The 12,551-nt window shown below is 53.6% G+C and overlaps 1 protein-coding gene across 9 annotated transcripts in view; it reads right to left on the bottom strand.

The window, feature by feature from the left end:
- The window catches only part of ZNF76 (zinc finger protein 76), a 29,570-nt gene that overhangs the window by 1,144 nt on the left and 15,875 nt on the right, over window positions 1–12,551 (bottom strand). For 3 of the 9 annotated variants that reach the window (XM_042237001.2, XM_027959160.3, XM_027959159.3), the window contains exons 2-13: window positions 11,959–12,126; window positions 8,604–8,684; window positions 8,411–8,488; window positions 6,988–7,187; window positions 4,903–5,019; window positions 4,489–4,564; window positions 3,811–3,936; window positions 3,519–3,698; window positions 2,502–2,735; window positions 2,245–2,408; window positions 1,389–1,553; window positions 259–372 (exon numbers count right to left, since the gene is read on the bottom strand). In XM_042237001.2, the coding sequence (XP_042092935.1) occupies window positions 259–372; window positions 1,389–1,553; window positions 2,245–2,408; window positions 2,502–2,735; window positions 3,519–3,698; window positions 3,811–3,936; window positions 4,489–4,564; window positions 4,903–5,019; window positions 6,988–7,187; window positions 8,411–8,488; window positions 8,604–8,684; window positions 11,959–12,031 (1,608 nt within the window). In that variant the 5' untranslated portion in view covers window positions 12,032–12,126. Of the gene's footprint in view, window positions 1–258; window positions 373–1,388; window positions 1,554–2,244; window positions 2,409–2,501; window positions 2,736–3,518; window positions 3,699–3,810; window positions 3,937–4,488; window positions 4,565–4,902; window positions 5,020–6,987; window positions 7,188–8,410; window positions 8,489–8,603; window positions 8,685–11,849; window positions 12,129–12,551 lie in introns of those variants that run through there. The other 6 variants (XM_042237000.2, XM_027959163.3, XM_027959165.3 and 3 more) reach the window with 6 other exon arrangements.

Below are 12,551 nucleotides of genomic sequence, written 5' to 3'. Positions count from 1 at the left end.
AAGGAACAGGGACACGAAGAAATGAAGGGTTGAGACTGCAAGGCAGACTGCCATGAAATTTACCGTGAAGGTCAAAAGGGGCTCCCCACCCTGCGTCAGTGAAGGAAGAGGCTGGGCCTGAGACAGGTGTGTGGATGCAGGCAGAAAGGGATCTGTCGTCTGAAATGGGCACCTTCAGGCCCAAATGCTGTCCTCTTCTAGCCCTCCACGGAGTTCCCTGCCCTTCGTGCTTCTTTCTGCAGCCACCAGTCTCCTCACCTGCACCGCAATGTGCGTTCCGTTGGCTGTGGCCAGCAGTGCCACCTGTTGATGATGAAGGGATGCTACACTTGAGTCCTCAGCCACCACAGTCCCAGAGGTGATGATTGTGACCTGAAATATATATTAAGAATGAGGTTTTCCAACCTACCTACATTCTCCCAATCCCCAATCCAAAAAAATCCCTTCAAGCAAAGTATCTGGGAACAACTCAGAAGGAAATGAATAAAATCACTGAGTCTGATTAATGAGCTAGCTTGGGGCTCAGAGCTAAATGGGGGTTGTGGCAGTGGTGGTTTAATCACTATGTTGTGTCCGACTCGAGACCCCATGCACTATATAACCCACTAGGCTTTTCCTTCCATGGAATTTTCCAGGCAAGAGCACTGGAGTGGGTTACTATTTCCTTCTCCAGGGGATCTTTCTTCCCAACCCAGGAACTGAACCTGGGTTGGCACACCACCCCAGTACTATTGCCTGGAAAATCCCATGGATGGAGGAGCCTGGTAGGCTGCAGTCCATGGGGTCACTAAGAGTCAGACACGACTAAGCGACTTCACTTTCACTTTTCACTCTCATGCATTGGAGAAGGAAATGGCAACCCACTCCAGTGTTCTTGCCTGGAGAATCCCAGGGACAGGGGAGCCTGGTGGGCTGCCATCTGTGGGGTCGCACAGAGTCGGACACGACCGAAGTGACTTAGCAGTAGCAACAGCTCCTGCATTGCAGGCGGATTCTTTTACTGACTGACTACCAGGGAAGCCCTAAGTGGAGGCTGTATGTTTCTTTAACTTACAGTCAACTTAATTTATGAATTTTGAGCCTCAGGACAGAGCTGTAAAAGGCCCCACAGGTAATTTAATACCCTTATTTGAAAATGGACTAAAGCTCATGGAAAAGTAACATGCAACATGCCTATGGCAGCAAGCAAACTGTCTCTTGACTCTCAGAGCAATGTTTGTCAACAAAGAGTTGATGATGACCCAGAGGAGTTGTAGGGAAGACGCTTTATCTGTGGGAATCTTGGTCCTCCTAAGAAGGCTGGACTAATTTAGCCCGCACTGTAAAGCCTGTCCCACAGAAAGGAAGGACAAGAGAGGAAGAACCCCAAGCAAACGGCCTGGTCGTACTGGCTGCGTCTGGGAGCCGTCAGCGCTGACCATGGCGACTGTGTGTGCGCCAGAGGTGGCAAGGTCATCGTCGTGACTGGGGATGGCAAGGGTGGTACTGCTGTGCTGGGTCACCATACTGATGGCGCTCCCCAGGGCCTGCAGGTCTTCTGGGGACAGGCTGACCTGCCAATAGGAAGGAGGAAGATGAGCTAGGAGTGGAGGGGAGGGTTGCCTGAAAGCCCCTAGGCAGATGAACCTGCTCTTTCAGGTTTGCTTATTGGTAGACTAGAGGATTAGCTTCTTGTCACAGGGCAGAGGGATCAGGACAAGCAAGTGAAACAGGCCCTGGTTGCAGAGAGGCTACACAGAACTCTGCTGACCACGTCTGTTCACCACCACTTTGCATCAGGGCTCTGTTCCATGCAGTTCAGGGTCTCTACCCAACTTCATCCTTGTCATCAACTCTGAAGTCACAGATGCACTTGACAGTGAGCGTGCAGACAGAGGCTGGGTTATGCTGCTGGCACGAAAGCCCAGGCTTCCAGAGGCCACACCATGCTCTGGCCCATACACCAACATGCCTCTCTGAAGGAGGACATCCAGGTGTTTCACTTGGGAAATAGGACCTGTCAGCCTTCAAGGAAAAAGGGAAACTACTAGCTGTGCTCCAGAAGCCCCAGAGACTGAGCTGGACGCACGAGCAGGCGGCCTGTGTTACAGGGAGTTGGGAGCCTCGCCCTCAGCCCTTGAGATCCACAAGGGTGAAAAAGAGAACCTGGGTGAAGATGGGGCTGTTAGAACCTGGAGCTCCCCAGAGAGGGGGGCAGGTACCAGCCAGAGGGGACCACCCCACCCCTTGCCCCCCGGCCTGTACCTGCTGGGCACCATCCTGAGTGATTAGAGCCACCTGGGGGGCCCCGTCCTCCTCGGTCACCATAGCCACTTGGGTAGGGAGGTCATCGCCCTCTTCCTTCACCTCTGACACGTAAGCAATGTGGGGCCGCTTGGGTGGCGGGCTCTCCTCGGCTGCAGAGGCGGCTGGTAAAGGAGAGCCCAGGCTGGCACCTGCCCCCAGGTGGTCATGGGGAGGCCGGCTCATCCCCACTCTCACCTCCTGCCCACAGCCCTCACCCTCGAGCTGCTGCTGCTCGTAAAGGGCCTGCTCGCTCTCCTCCGTGGCCTCCAGCTCGCCGTGGGCGCTGCGCTTGTGCATGGCCAGGGTGGAGGTCTGCCGGTAGGTCTTGCCGCAGGCGCTGCAGGTGTAGGGCTTGCAGTGTGTGTGCACCACGTGGTGCTTATACAGGCTCGAGTACTCGGTGAAGCGCTTCCCGCAGCCTGGCACCGTGCAAACGTATGGCTTCTCCCCTGGGGACACTGGGCTGTGAGGGCGGTGGGACCTGGGGCTGGCAAGGGGGAAACTAAGGGAGCAGCAGGGGCAGGGTTGGCAAAGAGAGAGCCAGAGGGAGGAAGAGCGACTGGGATCTGGGACTCTGAAGGGACAGAGCTGGGGAAGGTGGCCAGCGGCAGAGACAGAGGAAGTGAGTGTGGGACCACGGTGCCCGCAGACAAGGTGGAGAGAAGACACGGGGGTGGGCAAGGCTGAGGCTAGTAAGGGGCTGGTGAGGGGCACCCGGGCCTTGTGAACAGAAGCAGCAGGAGACAGAGAGGGATGACTGATGGGGATGTGCCAGGCATGATGGCAGAGGGAGGGGACGCGTGTGTCCGAGAGATGACACAGAAGCTAAGACAGGGACGTAACACTGGGGGAGGGTTAGGATACACAGGAGTCACATGGACAGGGGACGACGTGAGGAGCCGAAGACAGTTCACTCTGCTCTCTCCCCATTGTGCCTAACCCTGGCCTTTATCTGGGAGCTCAGCTGGAGGGGGCGGATTGCAGATGGGGGCAGGGGGCTGACAAGGCCAGCAGTGCCCATCAGATCAGCCCCAACTGGTAATGGAGGAACTGCTCGCTCACTGCAAGTGAAAGAGCAGTTCTGGGGGCACAGCTGGAACCTCGGGACCCTGTGCCCCGCCCGCAGACCAGCCTGCAATGACCCTCTGTTGAGAAGGTGTCTCAGGTCAGAAGCCTTCGGTAGAGGGGCTAGGGCCTCAGAGGGGGAGGCCCGCGCATGCCAGCTGGCCCACCTGTGTGGATGCGCACGTGATTCTTGTAGTTGGTGGCGCTGGTGAAGCCGCGGCCACAGTGGGGCTCGGGGCAGGTGTAGGGCCGCTCGCCTGTGTGGGTGCGCACATGTACCTTGCGGATGTTAGATGTAGTGAAGGAGCGGCCACAGCCCTCGAAGGGGCACCGGAAGGGGCGTTCACCTGTGGAGACCCGCTGGGTGAGGGCAGCTCAGCAAGAGGTCCCGCAGAGCGGGCTGAGCCCCGGGCTTGGGGCCAGGTCCTAACTGGGCTGGGCGGGCAGGGCCCGGCCTACCAGTGTGGGTCCGGACGTGCTTCTGCAAGTCTCCAGAGGTCTTGAAGGCCTTGCTGCACAGCTCCTCTGGGCACTTGTATGGCTTCTCACCAGTGTGGGTGCGCGTGTGGCTCTTCAGCCCATATCCTGTCCCAGGGTGGAGGGGGGCGGGAAGGGGTGAGAAGAGCACTGGGCGGGGCCTTGTCTTCACCATCTGTCTTGCTAAGGCAGAGGCGCTCTCCCTTAAGATGTGCCCTGTGAGGCTCTGGGCCTCCTTTGGCACAGAGCACCCGTGTCTGCCTCCGTCCCGCCGCTGCCTGGGCAGAGAAGTGGGGCTGGGGCAGCGGTCCCTGCTCCCTGCCCTGTCCAGGGCCAGCTGGCGCCATTCGAGAACCCGTGGAAGAGGAGATCCAGAGAACCTATGACCTCAGGGCCCCAACTGAGAGGGAAAATGAAGTCCAGAGGGAGGCAAGCCCTGCAGCCACTGGCACCCCCACTGGTCTGTGTCAGGGCTGCTTCTTGCCTCCATGACAGGGCCTCCTGCAGTGACAGTGCCCTGCAGCTGGAGCACTAAGACAGCAGTTTCTTCTGGAAGGCAGCCTGGTGCTTGGCTCCCTTGAGGGAACATTCAGAGCTAACCTAGAGCTCTCTACCCTCAGCTGGAAGCAGTCCACCTTGGTCTCCATCCAGGTAGGTTACCTGTGGCAAAGGCCTTTCCGCAGCTGGGGAAATCACACCTGTATGGACGGTCACCGGTATGAGCTCTCTCGTGCACCTGTGAGGACAAGCAACCATGTCATTCAGAGGGGAGAGGGTATGAATGGGCTCTTCGGTTTCTTTAGGGCCCAGAGTATCAGCATCGGCCGCCTCCTTTATTTTGCTTCCTCTTCAGCGGAGATGCCCTCTCCAGGGAGCCTTCCCTGATTCTCTTCCCTCCTGCACTCTTTACGTGTGTCACAGGCCCCTGTACTGACATTCCTGTACACTCATCTCTTCCTTCCAGGAAGCAATGAGCAACTTGAGGTCAGGGACCAGTTGCAGTCAAAGCAGGAAGGCAGGATTACAGCCTGCTGGGAAGACGACAAGGCTAAGAGCTCTTTGCAGCCACCTTACCTTTAAGTGATGCGCGGTGGTATAGAGACGCCCACAGCCCTTGTAGCCACAGCGGAATGCTCTGTCCCCAACCTGTTGTCCTTTGCCATTATGAGGAGCCTGGCTCTCGTGCAGAACCTGAGGGAAAAAAATCTTGGGGTCCCTATGTGTATTCTCCTCAAAGAAGGAAGGGAAGAGGTGGAACACAGGGACCAGCTGGCACCTTAAGACCCAATAAACAGGGTTAAACCTACCAAGGGAGAGAAGCACAACCTGGGTGATCGATCTAGACAGATGGAACAGACGCTGAGCCTGCTGCAGAAGGAACAGGGCTGCCAGTGGAGTCACCACCAGCTCTGATGGACAGAGACGACTAGATGTCACTGGGGCTCTGACATCTTGGGGAGAAAGGGCATCTCTTAGACGGGCAGGTAAGGTGCGGGCAGGAGTGGTCGCAACAGCCACACTTGAGTTGGGCTGAGGGCCAGCTGCCCTCCTTCTGACCGTGGAGGCTGCTGCTCTGGACACGTTTATCTTCTGACGGGAAGAGATTCCCTCCTCCCTGGGGAAACCTGTGTTTGGAAAGGGCACTGCCAAGGGGCTGGCTATGGGGACAAGCTCACCTCGGCTCACCAGAAGCGAGGTGGCCCCAACCGACAAAGTGCACAGGTGCCCAGGGCAGGGGCCTGTGAGTCCCACCCGAAGCCCAGTTCTACCTGCAGCACCCGGCTGCTGACAAGCCCTTCCTTTCCCTCTCTCCTGCCAAAAACCATTCCACACCAGCCTCTGGCTTCAGGGAGCCTTACTGTTGTGCTTTCCTAGGCAGAGTCCTGCTGGAACTGTCCCTTAGCCTTTGTTTTTGGGACACTGTGGCCTTCCCAGGAGCTCTTGAAACTGAACTCTGGAAGGCATGGTGAGCAGGAGTCAAAGGAGAGAGGCCAAATCCACAGCGGGTCTGTCTAGTCAGCTCCAGGTCAAGGGGTCAGGCAGCTGACAAAGTTTCCCGGACACTCGAGTAGCTGGTGGGTGGCAGGAGAGGGTCACAGGTGGCTGGGCCTGCTCGGCAGGCGAACCCAGTCAAGCGTTCAGATTTCACTCCCATGTCCCACTGGTTCTTGAGGGAATCAAAACTTCAGGGCTGGAAATGACTCTCTGAGATCATCTGGCCCCAACTCATACGAGATGGGAACAAATTGAGGCCTCAGAGGGGAGTGACTGAGGCAGCACACGGCAGAGGCCGAGCCCGCACAGATTTCAGGGCTCACAATTAAAGCTTGGTTGTCTTTCCAACAGCAGAAAGCTTCTAAAATACACCTTACAGAATGGGGGTGGGAGTGGGCATAGCCCAGAAGGGCCTACTGCAAAGTTTTGTAGTGTCTTTTCAACTTGAAAAGACACAAGGACTTCCTCTTCTCTTCTACGATATAGCTATACTAGTTTAATTATAAAAACAACTCCCCCAGTCCCTGGGTAAAATGCGCACTTCAGGAAGCCCTGCCACATCCACCCTGAGGCGCTGCAGTTCGGCCGGCCGGGGAGGGAGGACCCTGGTCTGGAAGGCTCTCAGATCTCTGAACCGGTTTCCCCTACAGGCAGGACCACGGCCCCAGCAGAGAGAGCCTAGACTGACTAATGTTTGGAAAGCCAAGATCCCTTTTCTTTGCAGCTGAGCTACTGTGCAAGCCCCGGGTTCCAAGAATCCCAGCTGCTCCGCTACATCTGCTCTCGTCACTGCCTACCGAGGTTATTTTCCCAAATGACTTAATGAGTCGCAGAGAAGAAATAAACACAAGAACATCTGACCTCAGAGGACTGGAAAACTAATAAAAGTCGCTGGCAAAGGTTTTCTCAGACAGTGCAGCCAAAGTGAAGCTGGGCCTAAGTTCCCACCGTATGGGTATCACTGTTTCTTACAGCTGCCTTCCCTCTGCAGAAACACATAGACAAGCGGGAGTGTACACAGCTGTCGGCGGCCCCAGCCGGGCTGACGCTTGCCCAAGAAGACGACCCGTGAGAGATGAGTCGGGGGAGCTGGGCTGGGGGTCACAGGGAGTAGCCCTGGCCATGTGCAGGCACAGGACTAACCCTGTCGTCTAGAGAGCTCACCTTGCTGGTGTACTGCTCCAGGGCCACCACTGTGTCCGCGCCGAAGCCCTCGTCATCCTCTGTGGCCAGGTCCTCCAGCCCCACCTCTGTCTGCACGGCCAGGATGGCGCCGTCTGATGGCACGGCCACGGGATGGTGAATGTAGGCGGTGGAGCCATCTTCCAGCTGCACGGCTTCCAGGGCACTGGGGTCATAGCCCTCTGCAGGGAACATGCGGTTAGCCCAGAAGCTGCACAAGGGCAAGAGATGCGGCTGGGACCTGGGTGTTGAGGTAAGGAGAGGTACATATACCGAGGAGGGTCTTAGCCTCGGGTTTCTCCTGCTCCCTCACCTTGGTGGTCCGCTCCGACTGGCCCTCCCTCCGGGGCCACCTCTCCTAAGGATGAGGTCCTCTACGGAGTACTGACTGGGAACGCACAAGCTCGGTGAGGACCTGAGAGGACCATCATCTTGGCCGAGACGACCATAAGAACCTCCTGACTGGTGGCCCCTTACCCCGCCTAGTTCCCTCCAGGCAGCACAGCATCCAGAGGGAGCTCTGCAGGACACACGTGTGGTCTTGTTACCTGACAGCCTAAGCAGTTCAACCATGTCCATTGGCCTCAGGATAGAAACCCAAACCCTTGTTCTGCAGCCCCAGTGCTCTGGCCCCTGTCCTCTCTGCTTGGCTTCACCTCACCCACTCTGCCCTCCCCTCCAGGACTCAAGCTCCTGGCAGTTCCATGAATGTGCCCTTCTTTCTCCCTGCCCACCTCCACCCCCGTTTCCAGGTCACACATGCTGTTCCTTCTGTCTGGAGTACTGAACCCTTCTTGCCATTGCTCTTTCCCAGCTAGGCCCACTCCATCCTCCAGCTCCCAGCCCAAGCGTCACTTTCTCAGAAAAGCCCTCCCTGAGTCTGAACCCCATTTTCAGTGATCAGTTCATGATGATTCATTTCAAGCCCTTTCCCCCACTAGACTCTAGGAGAGCAGGGACTATGTCCAACCCTGTTCTCTTTTGTATACGCCACACCTAGTGCCTGGCATGCAGTAATTGCTCAAAAAACTACTTGTAGAAGAAATAAACCATTATTCTTCAGTACCTTAAAAGCTTCATTCTTAAAAAATGTGACTTAAGTGTGTCGTCCTGGTTTTGGATGATATTACTGGATCATATTTACAGCCTTAACACTTTGTGGCTGTGCTGGAGCCAGAGCCGCCAGGCCCAGGCCATGGACTCCCATGCTCAGGCTCCTAGGGGCAGAAGCAGCTGCTCGTGCGGTCCACGCCAGGAAAGGCAGGGGTGCCTGCTAATCCAGGTGAGTGTGGGGCCCACAGCTCCATGTCTCTGCCCCAGCTCCCAGGGTGCACAATGCTATCCCCCAACCACAGCCAGTTCTGCCTCCCTTCCTTCTCACCAGTCATGAAGACTGTGACCCCACCTTTGGGTGTGCGGTGTATGAAGGCCATGCTGCCATCTTCCAGCTGCACGGGTTGTCCATCCTCAAAGGAAAGAGGTTCTGTAATGAGAGCAATGCCTGCCTTTCTCTGGAGCGTGGGGTCAGGGAGCAGGGCTCCTTCAGCGGAGGCTGCCTGGCCTCCCCATGTGGCAGGGGTGTCCTGGGATGCCCTCACCTTTCTGCACTGTCACTTGGTGAATGTACGCAGTGGTCCCATCCTCGAGCTGGATCACTTGCCCCTCGAGAAGCTTGTCTCCTGTGGGAGCAGAAATGGAGAGAAGGGGGCCAGGCCCAGAAGAGGGCTGAGGAACACTTGCCTGCTTTAGCAGAGGCCTTTTGGAGGCATAGTCTGCATGTCTAAGCACAGCTTAGACATTCTCCATGTTACCTCACTCCCTGCCTCCCAGGTCTGGGCCTCAGAGGTACCGAGGTAGAGACATCCTGCCATGAAGAACCCTAAGCTCCCAAAAGATTCCCCTTCTGTCACTCACAGGAGGAGCAACTTTATTTATTATTCTACCCATGCCAAAGCAGGGCCTTCCAACCTGGCAGTAAGCTGCTGAGATTGAGCGAAACAGCAAACAAAGGATTCCCTGAAATCTGGTAAGGCCCCAAATGGATCCAAATTCAGACCTGACTCAAATTAACTAAATCAAAATATGTTCCCTTGTCTCCTACTGTGGCAGTATGCCAAGACCAAGACCCTCTGATAAGGCAGTATAACTTACAGGTTAAAAGCAATGAGCTCTGGGGCTTCCTTGGTGGCTCAATGGTAAAGAATCCCTCTGCCAATGCAGGAGAAACAGGTTTGATCCCTGGTCCAGGAAGATCCCACGTGCCATGGAGCAACTAAGCCCGTGTGTCCCAACTACTGAGCCTGTGCTGTAGAGCCAGGAGCCACAAATGAGCCCACATGCAGCAGCTGCTGAAGCCTGAGTGCCCTAGAGCCCTGCGACAGGCGAAGCCACTGCAACCAGAGAGTAGTCCCCACTCGCTGCAGCCAGAGAAGAGCCTGTGGGGCAACAAATGCCCAGCACAGCACGCCCCACCCACACAAAAAGGCAAAGGGCTCTACAACCAGTCCAGACCTCCTGGGTCTGAATTTCAGCTCTACCTCTTAACAGCTGTGTGATCTTAGACAACTTATTTAACTTCTCTGTGCCTCCGTTTACTCTCCTAAGAGCAAAAGGCTCTTAGATTTAGAATTAGAATTATATAGGCCTCTCCTTATGTCCAGGGAGTTTGAAAGGGAGAAGGGGTAAAGGAAGGGAGAAAGAGAAGAAGGGAGACTGAAGACTCAATGTCAAGTGGTTTCTTTGTTCACTTACTTACAAGTTTCAAGACCAGACAGTTACTTCTGGCTCACCTCTGCTGATGTCTATCCCTCAGAAGAATTTTCAAACTTGTCCCCAAACTCAGTTTTCTTGGGTCTGTAACTAACAGTTCTACAACCCAGCCAGAGTAGGTAAGGCGGGGACAAAGGTAGGAAGTAGGAGAGAAACGCAGCTGAGACGAGAAATGCAGCTTCCCTCCTGCCCAGCAAGCAGCAGGCTGCCCTGTCAAGGACACTAGTACTTGGGGATCTGAAAGTATCAGCAGAGCTTCTGCTAGGAAAGTGGGTGCTGCTGCAAGACAGGAAACAACATGCTGAGAAGAGTCATTAAGGGAAAATTCTCAACCTAGGGCTTCTCCTAACAAGCAGAGGTGACAGTGGGGAGAGGCATGGGGAGCTGGTGGTGGGGAGAAAAGCTGACTGTCAGGGTCCTCATACCCCACTGCAGAGATGACTGTAGGTTCTGTTTTGCCTGGAATGGTCCCAGTGCCTTTATTCAGAGCATGTTCTTCCACTCTCCAAAGTGTCAGCTTTGAATAACACATTTCATGCTTACCCTGTTTATAGGTAAGTCTCATAACATTTTAGGGCTTCTGGCTGATTAAGCTGGGCCCAGAGAGAGCTGCCTGCTGACAGAGATGAAAGTACACTGGTTGAGAGCATCAAAGGAGCTCACCTGCAAGAGAGCTGCCTTTCAGAACAGTGAAGTTCTGGTTCCTCAAGGCCAGCTCATACTCTAAGCAGTATGAAATCTGTTGGGTGTGAGTGTGTGTGTGCATGCATGTAAGGACACACTATAGCACCATGGAGGAAGAAGAGAACAGAGCCAGGAGGAGTGACAAGAGAAAGATATAAATGGGGAGGTCGGAGAAGTAAAGAAATCATCCAGACATAAGAAGGAAAGACATAAGAAAAGAGAGTAGCTTTCCAAGGCCAAGCATAGGCACTTCTTTTTTTTTCTCTTTTTCATTCATTCAACCATTAATTCGTAACAGAAGACTGAGGCAAGGGGAATACCCAGGTCCATAGAGTAAACGCAGCCCGATCAACAGGTCCTGAATTCCTCCATCCCGCTGAGACTGCTGTGAGAGGGCAAAGACCTCTGATGGGAAGGCTGCAGGCTTCACAAGTGTTCTAGAGAAGTCCATTCTCAAGAAAACAAAGCCAGCCAGCTCCACACGTCATCATATGGAAAGAGCCTATTGATGCTATTAAGGAGCCTCTTTGTTGTCATCAGGAAGCAGCCGATTTAAAATGAAATCAACAATTTATAAGCTTGGGACCTGAAATACATTTTGATAATGTGTTGAAATGAAGGAGGGCAATGTTGCAATGACAGTGGAAAAATGAGGATGGCAGTGCTCACAGAGTGCAGGAAAGGCGAAATAAAGAGAAGCAACGAGGCGGTGTTTGGCCGGTGCTGTCCAAGAAAGACGCGCATGCCATCTGGCCTGCCTGTAAATGCTGGCGAAAAGAAGGAGCTTGTCAGGACAGGGAGTGTCCTGGCCAGAAGGCCCTGCTCTTCAACAATGCTCTGTTCTGACTCCATGCCCCCTTGAATTTAAGTTCCTTGAGAATTTGAATTTCAGGTACATCTGAATTGCAGATAAACAGTGAAGTGTTTTTTTTTTTAGTACTTGGTGTTACTATGTTATTGCTTTTAGTATTTAATCTTACGTTTATACATAGCTTTCTCATGCAGTATTTGGAACATACTAACACTACAAAATTATTCACTGTTTATCTGTAATTAAAATTCAACTATGTGCCCCGTACCTTTTTTCTGGTCATCCTAGTGGGGCCCCCTACCCTGAACCTAAAGAGTATGTTGTACAGGCTTGGAAGATAGTCTGATTGCTTAAACTTGCTTAAATTAAAATGAACTGCTTCTAGAAAGAACTGAGAAAACTGGATAGGGAATATTTGAAAAGCAGGAAGTCACAAGCAGCACTGTGTTCATCCATGCCAGAAATATTTATGAACCTCTTACTACACATAAGGGAATCTTGGCTCCTGTAGCTAGGCTAATCTGATTTTCTAGCCTCCCTAGGTGGCATTATATTTTAGAGTTACTTTTCTATCAATCACCTTGAGATATTCTCATGCAGAGCAAGTTGTGGCAAGCAGGCAAGAGGGCAGGGTGGTCGTGAGACTCTTGGACTGGGACAGGGCGGGATTCTGTGGTCCGCGGAAATACCTTTGACAGCTTGCTGGACGTAGGCCGTTGTCCCATCACTGAGGGTCACCGGCTGCAGCCCCAAGCTCTCCATGGCAAACTCCTGCCTGTGCACTCAGACATGAAGTTGGCTTCTTCCCAGCACCGGAGCCACAGCTGAGGTTAGAGATTTCCTTTTGCGTCACAAATCTGAGAAAACGGACAGCGTCATATTATGAGCTGCATGGCTTCCTCCTGCTGCAAGGACACACAGGGAGAGTGAATGAGGCCAGCCAAGAAGAAGAAGAAAAAGAGATGAATTCTTCAAAGTAGAGAACTATGTTGGCTTTTATTAAGAGTTTGAAATATACACATTTAAGAATTCTAAAGACTGAGCATTCAAGAGAAACATGCCAGCCAAATTGGTTGTAAAGTAAAATTTCATTCATCAAAATCCACTTTTAGGGACTTCCCTGCTAGGCCAGAGGCTAAGACTCTGTGCTCCCAAAGCACAGGGCCGGGGTTTGAACCCTGGTCAGGGAACTAGAAACCACAGGCCACAACGGAAGATCCTGCATACCGCAGCCAAGACCCAGTGCAGCCAAACAAGTCAGTAAATAAACAAGTCAACTGTT

This window comes from Ovis aries, chromosome 20 (assembly GCF_016772045.2).
Source record: "Ovis aries strain OAR_USU_Benz2616 breed Rambouillet chromosome 20, ARS-UI_Ramb_v3.0, whole genome shotgun sequence".
Classification (NCBI taxonomy): domain Eukaryota; kingdom Metazoa; phylum Chordata; class Mammalia; order Artiodactyla; family Bovidae; genus Ovis; species Ovis aries.
Note: the sequence above shows the minus strand (reverse complement) of the source record. Positions and strands in the feature narration are given on the sequence as shown.